Genomic DNA, 16,427 nt, shown 5'->3' with positions numbered 1-16,427 from the left:
ACGCCGTTGGAGTGAAAATTATGCATCGACGGAACGACCAAGAAACACGACAGAGGAAATTAATGGCAGACGCAATTTCTCTATCTAAGACTTGGCTTTCTTTATAAATTATGTATAAAAAAATGGATAAAGTGTGTGTTAGATTTTTGACACAGACTATTCTCGAGGAAACGTTCGCGTCTCTTCAAACATGCATACCGATATGTATTTCCTTACAACACGCCCAGCACATTACTATAGGCATATTGTAGTCTCGGGGCGGAAATGGAGCTAAAAACGACGTTAAGAGGAGAAAGAGAGAAAAAACAGATCAAAAGGGACAAACTTGAGCATAGCGCACGAACGATATTTCCAATATTCTCCTAGCGACGCAAAGTTCGAGATAAGTACACTTCTGATACAAACACTCATACAACATTCATGACTGACGACGACAACGACGCATTGATACCTTCTGCGCCCTTCCAGTATTCCAGTTCATCCAGGTTTTCTCGTCGTATCAATGCCGACTTTCCTTCTCGAACGCAACCATTAAAAGCGCCACATCGGAACTAATACAAATATATTTTTTTTCTTAGGTACCAAAAATATATAATACTTATATATAAGAAAAATATATGTACATGTGCTCTCTCGCGCGCGCGCGCGCGTTTATATGTGCGTGAGAGAGAGGGGCGAGGGAGGAAGAGAGCCCATGTTGCACGCGAAGGTCGTTAAGGTAGCTGGCAGGCCAAGATATTGCGTTACTTTTTCCAAACTCGATAAAAGCCATTGTCGGCGGCTCGCGTTGGCGACGACGGCTTTGAAACCGTCGAGATTGCAGTAACGATGACTCCAGCCAAATGACACTTTTATCGAATTTCTTCGCGTTTCGCGAACATACGAACACGTCTCGGACCGCATGTTGCGCGTGGGCGACGATGAATTATGAAAGAGACAGGGAGGGACAATATTCAACATGCCTCGTATTCAACATGCATTATTGCAGCCCTGAGCCGAGTTTTCGGACCTCTCGATTACACGCCTGGTATACCAATATTAATTACCGTCGGTCAATCAACCTAAACCAAGTCAATGATAAATTAACACTATCGATATGTGATGATTCGTGCATTTATTTAGGAAGGTAAATTCTGATAATTATCGCAACGACGTGACCATATTTAGTGATTTGTCATCATTATGTTATTTTTCATTTCATCGTGGTTTATCATCATTAATACATGGAAGCACATAATTTTAACTTTTGTTTCCTTTAGGAGCGGCATGAATTTTACAATCGTTTTATGAAACCAATACTTTATAATATAGTCAGGAATAGATACCGCACTATTTCATCAAGAGAGACAGAGAGAGAGAGAGAGAGAGAGAGAGAGAGTGAGTAGAGCTCTCATAGGAATTGCCGAAAATATATTCACGAGGATATATACAAGTACGCACGTCGTACAACGCCAAGGGTTGCTTAATGACGGCGTTTCTTCGGAAGATTCATCTTACAGAATGTACCTTAGCGATTCTGGCGTTAAATTAAGGAAAGATTAATAACTGTCAGGAAGATTAAAGCGTAGAGACTCGAGAAACGAATACGCGCCACAATCGTGTGCCGTTATACGCGCGCGCGGGGTTAAGATATATTTATCACATTATATAATTTCGTACCTCGGGCGCTCCTCACGAGACTCGTTTAATCTTAAAACTAAGCGAATTCATAACGACGACGAGTTGTGAAAGGAAGTGCGACAAAAAAGCTGGCTATATATATATATATATATATATATATATATATATATATATATATATTATTCGTTATAATTAATTTTAATTACTTTTTGTATATGATAATAGAAAAATGGTTTTTTTCGAAATTTTTATTCGCTATATCTAACAAATGTAATGTTTCGTCCTCTTTGTATTTGTCATCGTATTCTGCCTTTAAGAGCGAAATTAAAAAAATTTTTTTCATACATCCTGATTTGGGTAGAGAAAGAGGATATATTTCATTTCCACTAATATTCCACTGTAATAAGTATGTACCGCACACATAATTATTATCGTGTTTTTGCAGCCTTTGCGCGATTTTCACGCAACAGCCAGAGCTCGTTTGCATATTATAGCGAACCGTCGATGCGCAAGGCACTTGTAATTAAAACGCGAAATATTCATAATTTAACTCGTATAACGTATATCTTTCGGCATAGAAAAAAGAAAAGAAAAAAGAAAGAAACAAAGCGCCGCGCCGCGCCGCGACGAAAGAAAGCTGTCGCGTAATTTAATTGGCCCCTTCTCTCTTTGCCTCCCTTTGACTCGTCGACGCGTCAATTAATTACTTTTGTTACATTCGTTTTTTTTATTCGTCGACTGTTGCCGCTCGTTAAGTCATCGCGCGTCTTCTTTTGTTACAGCGTCGCTGTGCGACATGGTTTACAATAGCGATTCGACGAAAACGGGCATAGTCATGTCGCCTGGATATCCAAACCCGTATCCACCCAGGACGCACTGTACATACGACTTCCAAGGAAGAGGAAAGGAACGGGTGCAGGTGATATTACAGGATCTGAATCTGTTTCATTCGCCGAACGAAATGTCACCGAATGAGTAAGTTTATTATATTTTCCAGGGATAATTTGGCTACGCTAAAATTAGTGTCTGAAAATTTACATTTTAACGTGAATTTGAAAAAAAAAGAAACGAATAAAATTTTGGTCTGTTCCTCGCGAAAGACACTCGGGGTCGCGCGCGATCGATATATACCGTGTATGTGTCGTGAGATTTTACGGAAATACGTGTGACGTGTTTTTATGAGCGTGTATTCAACGTCGTTGCGTTTAGTAACGGTGCACTCTCGCGATACATATCATCGTGTCTAGTACCCTTAGTCCATTCTTGCAACACAAAAGGCGTGGTACATGTATTATGTATTTGTGCGCGTAACGGATGTCATCTGCCTCTATCTTTGAATTGCGCCGGAGATTACGATAAGTGCGCTCTCAAAATTTCACGAGACGCTCTTCGTCGCTTTTATCGTACTTCATCTTATAATTCGATCGAAATACTGAAAGAGTAAAGGAAGGAATCAGTCTCAATTTAACGATTAATAAAACCGTAGCGTTGGAAATTTTTTGTGACATATCGATGCATCTCTTTTCTTCTTTCCAATCAACACTGATTTATCGAAATTCCTATATCGGTTTACCGATGATATATGCAAATTTAATCCACAAAAAAAGATTGAATTTCCTCAAAATTTGATGAATTGATCTGATTAAATCATCTTGACACATAATTTCACAGTAGAAAACGTAGAATTGAAGAGAGGAACTGTCATCATAGTCGAAAAGGCAGAACGACATCCCAGGGAAACCGTCTGTGATACAATGGTTTCCTCGACAATTGTACCGGCCGCGATCACTTATCTTCTCATTCATTTTCCAGGTAGCTGATCTTGAACACCATTTAATTAGGGTTTCGGCGTACCGTTGAACTAGCATTTAAGTGGTACTTAATCACATTTCACAATTGTTTGTCGTGCATTCGACGATAATCGAGAGTTCGTCTGTCTCTTTAAAATGATAATTACAATCAAATAAACTCTGAGAATTATGATTGATATATGTATGTGTGTGAATGGTAATCAGGCCATCCTCTGCTCTTCGCGCTACACTGGCATATAAAGCGATAGAGTTTTAAATAAAAAATTCTTCAATCGCGTTTTTAACAATGGAAATTACCTAATTACTTAATTACAGACACGCACAAATTTACAATCGTTATATAATGGATTACATTTAAAAAATGCATCATCAATTATTATAAACACGTAATAAACTATGACAAATAAATAGTTTCAAAACTATTGATGATATAAGAAAATATTTTAATATTTAATATAATATGTTTTAGAGTACATACATATTTTTCAGATATATTTGTTTTTTTTTTTTTTCCTATCTCACCTCCATTTGCATTGAACGCTGCTGTATTCGCTCAAATGTGAATTTGTGCAATTTTGTGCACTAAAAAATATATAGTTGTATTCAAAGAAAAAAATCCCTTTGACGATTTTTCATGTAGAAAAAAGTAAACATAGTTTCATGTAGAAAAAAATAAACATAGTTAAATAACAGTTTTTTTAAAGTTGATGATTTTCTAAACTTTTTCCAACTTTGTAAAATAATCTTTCAATATATCCACATGCCTAAAAAGAGTTTTGAAAAACTATCGATCAAAATGTCAAATAAATGTCACGTGAGCGAAAGCAAAAAAATTATTTGGCCATATTAACCTAGTGTTGAAAGTAACATTACGATATGCTTCTACAACATTATATCCTCTCTCTTGAAAGAGCAAGATACATTTTATTAAAGAAGAAGAAAAGTACCATCTCGTCTGTCACGTGTATTTATAAGCATATATTTCATAATATGTCATATCTATTCGTAACGCACGCAGAAAAGCCATCGAGCGCATTCAAACGCTAGAGGGGTTTCTCGTGAATATAGGACATTGGAGAGTTTCGCGTCGACATCTGATTTTCCTCTGCCCAGTTTCCTTCCAATCATCCGAGTGGATTGGTCCGAAATTTTCCTTCGAGCGGCCGCGTGCATTCATGCAGTCGCACAAATTTGCTCATGTACGAAATCGTTGCCGCTCAATGATGTTGGCGTACACACATGTAGGCCTTGCAGACACGGGAGTGAATAATATTCTTTATTACGCGTGTTTCCCGCTGGCTTGAGCGCAAACTCGAGCTATGTCTTGCCGTAATCGTAAATTGGTCGATTAAAAGCCATCCATTGTGAATTGTGCCCGCGAGGCACAATTGCTTGTAATTAATGTATAATGCAGTAAACCACAGGTTGAGCTGAAATAGAAGGAGGACGTAATAGGGGCGCTCAAACGTTGCTAAATGCACAGTAACGGAAAGCTTTATTTTTATACGAGAATGAGTTTTATACGTGATTATGTTCCTTTCAAGTTTATGCCATAACATTTTGTCGTAAAAAACGAAAAGATAAACGCGTTTGCTTCTTTTCTACGTTTAACACAATACGTAAAATAATTCTACAAGTATACGCTCGATTTAAACCATGTAAAGAATGTACTCTTTTTCTTTAAAGTTTTTTCTAATGTTTAAAAAATGCATTTTCTGTGCATTGTGTGTGTATATTTTACTTATCGTATTATCTTAGATAGTCAGATTTTTTAGTTGGATTGAATTCAACTTGAAACAAACAACAAAGACAGGTATATCATTAATTCAAAATTTAATGCTGTTAACATTTTTGATATTATATTTCAAAATAAAGTTAAATGTGTTGTTACACATATATACTCACAATCCGAAAAAGTAAGAGTACTAATTGCAGGTATATTTGTATCACAGCTTCCCGAACGCAATATTCGCTGCTTCTCGAAAACCTTTCGACAAGATAGCACTTTGCGGCATATTCGTCGATAAATGCAACGCACAGATTCCAACGTAATCGATTCAGGCATCCAAATTATTGAACTAGTGTGTGACCTCAGGTAGAAACGATTTGATCAATCCACACGTTTGTGGAATAAAATTGTTTAATGGCATCACGTTTCGAAAAGACAAAATATATTTTAAGTCATTAATCATTTAAGATAACATATTTTCACTATGAAGATAAATATTTTTTTCACTCTTTTTCAGTTTTTTGAAAATTTATATTAATCTCTAAGTATTAAGAAAAATTATAAAAACGATTTTTCTAAATTTACGTATGATATGTCTGACAACAGTAAATTATTCAAACCTACTAAAGCATCGTGAGATTGCATTTTATAATTAATGAATTAGATAAAGTTTAAATGTAATAATTGAAATTTATATGCTTTTAAGCAACTTTCTTTTTTCTCTTACATATGACATTGCTACATGTGGTAACGAGTTAAAAAATTATGTCAGATTAAATACATAAATTGAGTATATATAAAATTTCGCAATAAACGTTAAAATATGTTGCATTAATTGGCAAGAAATAAACGCGATTAAATTACATTGAGTTAATCGTACTTGGTCGTTTTACTAGTCGGAGACAAACAGATTGCAAAGGATAATTTCACGGCGACAACGGTGAGAGTGTCGCGAGAGTTCCTGAAGCGAAGAAGAGTCCAGACTGCGCGACAGTGTCAACTCGGTGTCGAGTTATCGTTCAAAGTTCGCCGGCGGCGTCGTAAGCGCCGGAATATAAAATTGGACAACGCGTTGCACAACGTGTTGCCGTACACAACGTGTCCCGGCGGCGTACCGGGACAAATACATCTTGATTCCTGTTCCTTGTGTTCTAACAGGACGTGAAATCAGAAGCGAATGGAAAATACGGGCTGCCTCCGGGGATGGAGGAGGAGCGTCTTTTGTCAAGGAAATGAAAAGTTTTTCCTATCGAGTGTGCGTTTTGTAACGCGTGACGGCTTTTTCGCATTCGAGAGACGGTTCCTTAATATAACCGCGTAGCGCGGCCCGCTTGATGTGTCTGTAACGATTCTTCTAAATGAAAATCACAACTAAAATTGCCATTGTAAGAAAAATGTGCAATAATCGTAAACAGTTGTGTATATATAGACAGATAATAATTTCCTTTTAAATAAAATTTCGGTGTGCATGCACGTTATATCTTCTTCATTCTTCCATACCATTTCATATTATTAAATTATAAAATGATTGCGGGAGATATTTTATCTGCAATTATTGAAATTATATGGAAATTGTTGGTTTTCCGCAATAATTATTGCGCTCGAAGGTATCAAATTTTGGTTGTTGCGCATACCCGCAAATATGAGGCGCGCGTTCAAAATGAATTAAATAATCAATTTTGATTACACACGGACGAAATATAATAGATAGACGAAATGTAAAATAAATATACAAATATATGTATTTTCTATGTAAATATATAAATACATATATTTCTTCTCTATTTTACAGCTGCGAAGGAGTGGACTCACTAGTGGCTTTCGTGCACATAGATGGAAAGAAGGAAAAAATAGACTCGTTTTGCGGGGAGACACCGCCGCGACCTATCATGAGCAACGGTCCGCGACTCTCGTTGGAGTTTCAAGGAGTAACGTCGTCCCGCCATTCAAAAGGCTTTAAAGCGACGTACTCCTTCATGGAAAGTAAGTGCCTGACACATATATACATATATATATATATATATATATATATATCGTCTTTAATAATAAGCTCGCATTTGTGACATATACGACGATACAAGTATGGGAGGATAAAGTAAAGAGAAGACGCTCTTGTATATTTTCCTGCTGTAAAATTCAAATCGAATCCTCCGAGGCGCACACACAGAATTCTCCGTACGAGCGTGCGCTGGAGTTTAGATTTATACGTAGTATTGTCCTACCGTGAAAATCGATCAAGAATGTTCCGGTCCAGAGATGGACGACGAGCATCATTGAGAATAACTTATCGACGTGAAACGTGTTCGCGGCGCGAGAATCGGGAAAGTGACGTACGATCTTATATATTCCCGCGAACGTGAGGGAAAGGAGGAAGGGGGAAGGGGGAGGGGAGAATCCCGTATTCCGGGCTTTCTCTCCTATGGGCACCCATGTCCCGTCAAAATTTCAATTTCCGCCGAGCATTCTATCGCGATAGCAATGCGTCTCTCCACGTTGCACCGTTTATCACCAGCAGGTGAGCCCGGATTGTAACGCGCGCGGACGGGAACAGCTACCGGTAGCGGAACAAATGGATCGCGAAGTGTATTCGTCTTGGATTCCGTAACGCGGAAAGTCGAGAGAGTGCATCTAAGCAGAGGGAAAGTTTGGCGGAGAAACGGCACAGCCACGCAAACAATCTGTCTCAAATATCAAGCTAGGCGCGAGCGCGGGAGTGATGCAGAAGAAGGTCGAGAAGGCGCGAGGAGCGGTGGAGAAGGGAGAGGCAACCTCGCCGTATCATCAGTTAAGGGATGAATATCGCTCGATTATGCCGGGGTATTTTATCGCCCTCCCACCCGCGGCTCTCTCTCTCTCTCTTTCTCTCTCTCTCTACCCGACCATCGGTCGAAAGTTCGCGCGCTATCGCATAATTGAAACGCGGCAAAATGGATCCGACCTATTTCGCAACGGCGGAAAGAGATACGGGGGCGGCGAAGTTTTCGGTAAAGTCACCGGCTCTCCTCGGCGGTTCCGCGGATATTATGAACGTTAACCGGCAAGTTTGAGCTTAATTTTTACGAGCGGGACGTATCCGTCCGCCTCCATCCCGCCTCGAAAACTTTGCGGCTGAATTATCGCGCGCTGAGGGATGCGGGTACTCTCCTCTCAACAGGAAAGGAGGGAGGGGAGAAGAGGAGGCCCACATAAGTAGACTCGAAAGAGTCCTCGAGAAAGACGGGATCGCAAATCGAGGTAGGCGTTCGACAATCGAACTGGAACGGACACCGCGGGAAGAGATTCACAGTCGACGCCCTTCAACGACCGTCTCCTTCCCTCTCGTAGAAAATCAGAGACGCGGGTCTCTTACTCCCAAACTGTCACAAGCACAACGACGTTCTTGGCGACGAATCGATATGACGCGTCTTAGAAAGGACTCGCCAATCTCCCTCAGGAATAACATTCTACTCGCTGACTAGGACATTTCCTTTGGGGGGAAACGGCAGACTGTCATCCCGGACTGATATGTGCGTGTCAACCGGAGTCGCGCGATACATTTGCTCCCTGTGCGGCTGCTGTCTCTAAATTAGTCCTTGTAATAAACATGACACTGTTCGGAAGAGAAGAAGTCGTGCGACGCATAATACACGTGTACATACATATCACGCTCCTCGTTTTGTTATGACGTTTCGGGATAATAACCGTCGCAACGACAAACACGCGTGAGATTTATGACGCGTCTACTCTCACTGCAATTCACCCTTCTTGCAATTAGTCTCTCGTTCTTCCGCGATGGTAAATTAGGTACTTTCTCCCTCTAATCTAATTATAAAAAGTGCATCTGTCTCTTTCTCTCTTTTGACACAGAATTGTCGATCGCGAGCTAGTTTCATGTCGTGATAACACAAGAATCCATTTCGAAGGGTGACTTCGACCATCGATCTCCGTTCACTTCGTCCTCGTCGACGACGTGGACGGTACTTCGCGTCAAACCGTCGACGTTTTCCCGCGGAGACTTATCGCTACGACGTCGATGTGTTCGCAGTCGTTTAGTTTCGCGGGGAGGGGGAAAAAGGACGTCGACCGGAAGTTTCGGAATTCGGTCGAACGGGCCAAATATCGTCGACGTAGACGAGTTAGAAAGCGACGTATTCTTCGAAAGTGGCTGGCGAAAGAAAAACGTTGTCGACTTTCGTCGCCGAAAGGAGACGGTGACGGATTGACGAATTCATCGTAACGATGGAAGATGCAGTAAGTGGGATATGGGCGCTTTTGTAAAACAATATATCGTCGTCGCGTTTCGACATTCATGCTTCGCTTCACTTGGTGTTTGTTTCGGCACGTTTGTACATATGTTGTACGCATTTACACGTATACCGCTGGCAGCAAACGGTTTGAAACTTACCACCGTATTAGCGGTAACGCTTTAATGTAACCCGACGTATTCCGCTTTCGAACTTCAACGTTTAGTTGCGACGCAATATTTCCAACAAACTCGACAAAGTTGATAGGGGTGCATCGTACATCGCATTGTTGCCGAGTCATATACAGAGAATCATCACGGTGTCTCGTTCACGTCTCGCTCGGCGTCTCGTTGCACTTCGATTATATAATGTAACTCTTTATATAAAGCGAACTTAAACTTTGTTTCAATCGTACGTACTAACTATTAAGATATGAAAAGATGGGATCGCATGCTTTTCACATATACGCTATAAAATCTTGAAAGAGAAAGTTTCGAAACATTTCGACATATTAACATAAAAATAATAATTCTAGTTATTATTTATTTTATTATATGTATCTGTAATCTTGTCAAAAATTGAGAAACAGATTAACATTTAATCTTTATTTTATGTATAAATGTAACCCTTAAAAAAATTAATGATATATATATAAAAAATTCAATTCAGTAACAATTATTTTTTATTCTTTTTGAATTTGTATATATATATATATATAAATTCAAAAAGAATAAAAAAAAATGTTGCTGAACTTTGGGTGCTTGAGAGAAATTTGAACATTTTGTGTAATGCTCAAAAAAATTTTATATTTTTTTAAAACATATAACTCTTAAAATGTGAAATAAAATTACTACCACATGAAGTAAAGTTACATAAAATGTTCACACGTAAAGTCTAATTTATATATATGGAAATTTGATGTAAAAATTATCATAATTTTTGTATAAAAAAGTTATTTCTTTTACATTTTTTTGACAATGCATAAAATTAATTTTATTTATAACATTAAAACATGCGTTAAAATTTGTTCCACAATATATGATTCTAACAGCGTTTTTTATATTTCTAAAGTTTCACGATGTCACTAAATTATGAGGCAATCGAGATCTCGAACATGTCGAAACGTCCCCCAAACTACCTTGTACGGGAAATAAAAGGGACAAAAAAAGAACGGGTTCACACGAGACGCGACCGTCCTTTAAATACCACCTTCGAACAGAGAGCGTTTTGCATTTCGAGAGAGTTATTCCGCGCGAATAGTAAAACGAGGTGCCGGAATCGTTATCGTTGATTACAATTGCAAAGTTGGGCGAGGCAAGGGCCAGGAAGGAAGGAAGGAAACGACGAGGAGAAGCCTCGGCGAAGCCGAAGCGCCACCGTTGTGCCAAACTACGAGACGCCGGTGAATCTTTTGTAATGTAGATCACCGGACGATTTTAACGACAGTTATACCCACGCAGAAGTGTGATAAGCAGCTCTTGCGTGCATATATATATATATATATATATATATATATATATATATATGTATGTATATAGATATATATAGATATATACGTAGGTATACGCTAGCTCGGGACAGTCCTGGTTCCCACCCATCTCGGTCGACTTCGGGATGCAGCGCGTCGTGTTCTGGAGTAACATAAATTGCCAGGTCGTATATACTTGAACATTCTTCTACCGGGTATTATAAAAGTTCTTGCAAAACTTTATCAATTTTACGGATACGCCACGTATACTGGAAAAAAAGGAGGGAGAAATAAGCGCGCGCATACACCGTCTCTTTCTTTCCCCTTCTAGCTCTCTCTTTCTCTCATTTTATCTCTTGTACCTTTCTTGCCGTCACTTGCTTTGATCACTTTTATATATGTGAAGAAGTATATATTAATATTGAGTACAATCGCTTACGAATATTCAGATTCGATGAGTACAATAATTTTAAAAATTGACATATGTATATAATTAAATATTGACATATGTTTCCAAGATATACATTGATTTATTATTGTAATTATGAAGATTGAAAATACAAAAGATAAATAATTAGATTAAGATAAATGAATGTATTTCTTTAATCTATATGTATATCTGTGAAACATGAATGTAATAAAATTTTAAAAATTACACATGAATTAACATTTTTTTTACGTGAAAGAAAAAAGTATGAATGTAAAATTAGGATAGAGGATTATATATTTAAATTAGTTAAATCTCATTTTGTGCATAGAGAGCAAAGGACTACGAGTGTGCGACTTTGACTTTTTTTGAGCAAAAAATACTAAATGACAAATTTTTAGTTGAAAATAAGATAAAAAATATGATATTTTAAAATGATTAAAAGGAGTATTTCACTCTTAATAATAAATCTTGAAATTATAATAAATCGTGTTTAAATTAATATTAATATTTCTTTTTTAATTTCGCCGAAATACTGTCCCAGATAAAAAATTAAACTGTATATATATAAAAGAAAGAGATCTTCTCTAATTTATATTTAAAAATACTGACAGAAAAATATCGGTCAGTCGCTGTCATGATAAGATTTTAGAAGAAGAATAGTAAGAAGTCTCTCAACAAAAGATATATGATACATACATTAAATATTCCTACATTAGAACGTAAAAATAAAGAAAAGTATGGGGCAACTTTCAATACACCCAGTATATATCCATGAAGTTATGTATCCGCTTTCATCGGAGGGAGGAAGAGAAGGAACCCTCCTCTGGCAAGAAAATTTCTCGTCTCGGCAACCTTGAAAAATTGATGCCATAGGTCGCCTCGGCTAGGCTTTATCGGAGTAACGGGCAACTAAACGTACCATTTTATTGGATCCGCCGTTCTCCGGATACCGCCGCGAATACCGGAGCCAAAAGAGACCGCGCTCTCTCTCTCTCTCTCTCTCTTTTTCTCTCTTGCTCACTCTCCCTTTCTCCCTCTTTCGGTACTCGTGCGTGAATCTCAATCGCGGAATCGCTATGGTAAAACAAAATAGGTTTCTCGTCTGCCTCGTGTAACTCTCTCGCCGGTTAACGGAGATTCGTTCGACCGACACGCAATCCCGAGAGTACCCGCGATACCAAAGTTCGTAACACAAACCCTGTCCGACAACAAATACATACAGCGAGATTGTTTACTCCTTCAGCGTGTAACATGTATGGTTATAATATCAGTAACAGATGTAAAATAATTTAGGAACATCTCTCTCGACATATCGTATATGTTGATGCTTTTAATAACATTGTGAAAAAGCTGAAATTTTAAAAATACCGATAACTATTGCAGGACAGGTTTTTATTACGATGTGAAATGGACAAAATCGGGCACAATATTGTTGAAAAATATCAAAAGCAATTCCATGAAAATTGTGTGACAATTTTTTCATGTGTACAAAAGCATTGAACTTTAAACGTAAAAATTATGTTTATTTAGCTTTATTTATTCATATAATAGTATTTTTATTTCACATTTCAAGAGATATTTCTATAAAAATGTATATTTCAGTATTACACGTAAAATGTTTCTCGACGAGTCTCCAAATATCGAAGCAGTTTATTTTCAAAAGTATCGAGGGAAATTTACTTTTACATATTTATATTACATAATCTCCATATATATATATATATATATATATATATATATACATTTAAAATAGCAACTAATCCATTTCGTTAAAATTATCATCTTTTTATTAACATACCTCAAGAGGTTGCTAAATTACTTTATACATTTGATCTAAAACGTAATCACGAAATTCGAAGATTTCTTTCGGTTAAATAAGCGCTTACGAGACCGTTAAATTGGTATCTTATTACGATTATCTCGCATGAATCATCAATTTTATTATCGTCCTTGTTAAATCGCGGTCTGCATATCGGAACATATAATGTTTAAATAGCACTCTGTAATTTCCTGCTGTAAAAATGTGGAACAAAGCGCAGACAAACGCGCGACGGTCTCGTTACTTTAAACGGGAGGGCGGACATTGCTTGTTGCCAGCGTGAAACAAGCGGCGTGACCGAGAAAAAAAGAGTGAGTCGAGTGTGGGGTCCAGGACGGGGTCATTTCGAAATGAAAACCCTACGCTGAAACGCGAAACGTCAACAAAACGATACAAGTAGAAAAAAAATTGCACAACCAAACTAACCAAAATTGGGACTTTAAATTAATAATAGATGTCAAACGGCGAACGAATAAGATCGTAATAGCAACGCTTGAACGTTAAATTGTAAAAGCAATATATTTCGCAATATATATCGTGATAATATTCTTTGAGACTAACGCGAAGAGAGAGATAAATGACTGCGATCATTAAATTTAAACGCCAAAATTGTGCGGATAATATACAATGTTATTCAACGTTGGTGCGTTTTGCTAAATATTCGATAAACATTAAAGAACCATCGCGCGAGCGTAACTATTTGCTCGCGGGTATTAATTTGATGATTCCCCGGTAATAAACATCGACACACACATGTACAATCCACTACTGGCATCGAGTCCCGATAATTCACAAGAACATTTCGGAAAACTCGTTTATTTATGCCCTCTATATACGCATGTCAATATGATGCCATTTGGGAACTTAGTAATATTGATTTATTCACTCCATATCGTAATGCACTCAATCGGACGGGACAGTTTATATTTTCTGGCACGTTGCCGGTAATCATCGAAATAAAATCAGCCAATTCATAATATGAACGATGCGTTACGCGTTCACGCAACGCATAACTGACGCAGAGTGTCCGCTACGCGGATGAATAACTGACCGATTAAATTATAATACATTAAAATATCTCTCGCTGAACGCTTCTCTTAACCGATATCGTAAACAAATTTAGATACAGATATTCAGTAAAAAACAACATTTTGCACAGCGACATACATATATTATCAGCTCTACACGTGGAGCTGATAAATCTATCAATCTTTTTTCCGTTCGGAATTAATTGAGATTGACACTTCACTGTCATGTATCTAATCTCTGATTCCAGCTTTTTGATACATGAGGTGATCCAACAACCACAAATTTTCTACATTTAATTTCCAAGCCATCTACACCGTTATGAAATCTTAATGCCGAATTTAGTTACTAGAATATTTAAATACTAAAAATTGCCAAGTTGAAAAAACAAACAATGAAAAATGAATTCCAAATTCCCTAAGTAACTTACAATCGAGAAAAGGTGCGCGATGCTTGGGGCACTCTGTAAATTACGAGCTTCTTACTTATTAACGGTGCGCTTAATAAATAAGTAATTGTTACGCAACTTTCTTCTTGGGGATCCTTCCTTGGATTCAATACACTTTGCATAATAAAAGTTAGCAAACACAAAATAGGTAACGTAATATTGAAACGAAAAATTGTGATATACAATATTTTAATTTAATTAAATTTTGATATATTTCATTTTTTATATATCTATATATATATATATATATAATTTTTATATTATTCTTATTATATATTATTTCTTTATATTTTACTATACTATATATATATATATTTTAATTTAATTATAGATTTAAATTTATTAATTTATTTAACAGCGAGAAAACTATCACACAAAAAGAGATAAAAATAATTTATCGCATCTCCCAGCGCGAGTTCGCGTGTGAGATGGAATAATTCAAAAACTGTCATTTTTAAATTTACAGGCGTGCGTCATATTTTCAAGTTCGATACGCGCGTTTGCGCGTGTGATGTAGGGATTGTGCACTCTCTCCGTTCCGGACACCGCAAATGAATATCGGATCACGGCCAGGTTCGATCGAACGTAACACGCGTTATCCGGAGATGCCTTTAACCGCGCCGTTGCCCGGGCGTCGCGAGCTATCGGGAAATGTCATAAAGCGAAGCGCGACGGTGTCATAAATATCCGATTTCGACGTCGAAATTCAACGGTCGGAACAGGAGACAAATTGCGCGGCGCCAGCGCATTAAGGAATTACGCGCACAGAACACACGCATCAGTCACTCCGATTGATCACCGTGGAAAGAATATGCGAAAGCATGGCGTGTAACGACAGTACAAGTATGTAAAACTCATTGCTTTTGACGGCTTTTTCAACATTTCTCACGCTCTATTTAAAAAAATTCTTCATTAGTTGATCGTTAAATTTCAATTGAAATGATGATGAAAGTCTCTCTATCATAGTCACTAATTTTCGCACATCTCCCAAGCATAGTATTCGCGCGCAAGTATATATTTGATTCATATATCTGACACAATATAGCTCTGGTATATCGTGATAGTGAATGTGATAATTTCAACTGTAATCAGTGGGTTCACCGATAATAAGCAGCTGATTTAGCAATACTATTGATTATTCCGCATTACGTTAAAGAGAGAATGTGGAACACATATAATTCAACAAATATTTGCACTATCCCGATCATCAGAGACGGTAAATTCTATTAAAAGCAGGTGCGGATGCTGCGATCTATTTACTGCTAATTACACGACACTTTACGCGCGCAGAGCATTTCATTCTCGATGAATCGGCGAAATCGTGCCGCGTCCGGGAAACGTTCTCAACCTGTCATATTTTATCATACTCTCGATCGGGCTAAGATTACGAAGATGACGTGGCTGTGAAAAATCACAATTATTATACACATTTTCCACGAGCAACAAAATCTCCCTCATTATTATTTGTCGCAATTGCTGAAAGGTATTTACTGTAGTTTTATCGAATTTTAATAAACGTGTCCATCATAATTTTGATGAAAAATTCCATTAAGTTTCCTCTCTCTTTAATCCAGCTAAGAGACCAGCTAATATACGGCGTTAGCAAAAAATGCATCGCACGAGACCGATGCATTTTTTGCAAAGCATCTTTCAATACCCTCGGGAAATATTTTCGCGCGTTACCATTTTATTTATTTTTATAGTTTATTTATTTTTCCACAATTCAACACAGACTTGTGTAGTTACCATATAAAAACCAAATATCTTTATTTAAATCAAACCTTTGCTCTTTTTGATAATAAAATTTCGGCCGACGTTAGGAAAATCAGTTTAATCGCTCTGATTACATAACA

The 16,427-nt window shown here is 37.5% G+C and overlaps 1 protein-coding gene across 3 annotated transcripts in view; it reads left to right on the top strand.

The window, feature by feature from the left end:
• Sol1 overlaps positions 1 to 16,427 on the top strand; it is a 278,403-nt gene that overhangs the window by 249,347 nt on the left and 12,629 nt on the right. For all 3 annotated transcript variants that reach the window (XM_072903292.1, XM_072903291.1, XM_072903290.1), the window contains exons 9-10: positions 2,403 to 2,595; positions 6,953 to 7,143. In XM_072903292.1, coding sequence (XP_072759393.1) covers positions 2,403 to 2,595; positions 6,953 to 7,143 — 384 coding nt within the window. The remainder of the gene's footprint in view (positions 1 to 2,402; positions 2,596 to 6,952; positions 7,144 to 16,427) is intronic.

Source organism: Anoplolepis gracilipes, chromosome 12 (assembly GCF_047496725.1).
Source record: "Anoplolepis gracilipes chromosome 12, ASM4749672v1, whole genome shotgun sequence".
Lineage (NCBI taxonomy): Eukaryota > Metazoa > Arthropoda > Insecta > Hymenoptera > Formicidae > Anoplolepis > Anoplolepis gracilipes.
Note: the sequence above shows the minus strand (reverse complement) of the source record. Positions and strands in the feature narration are given on the sequence as shown.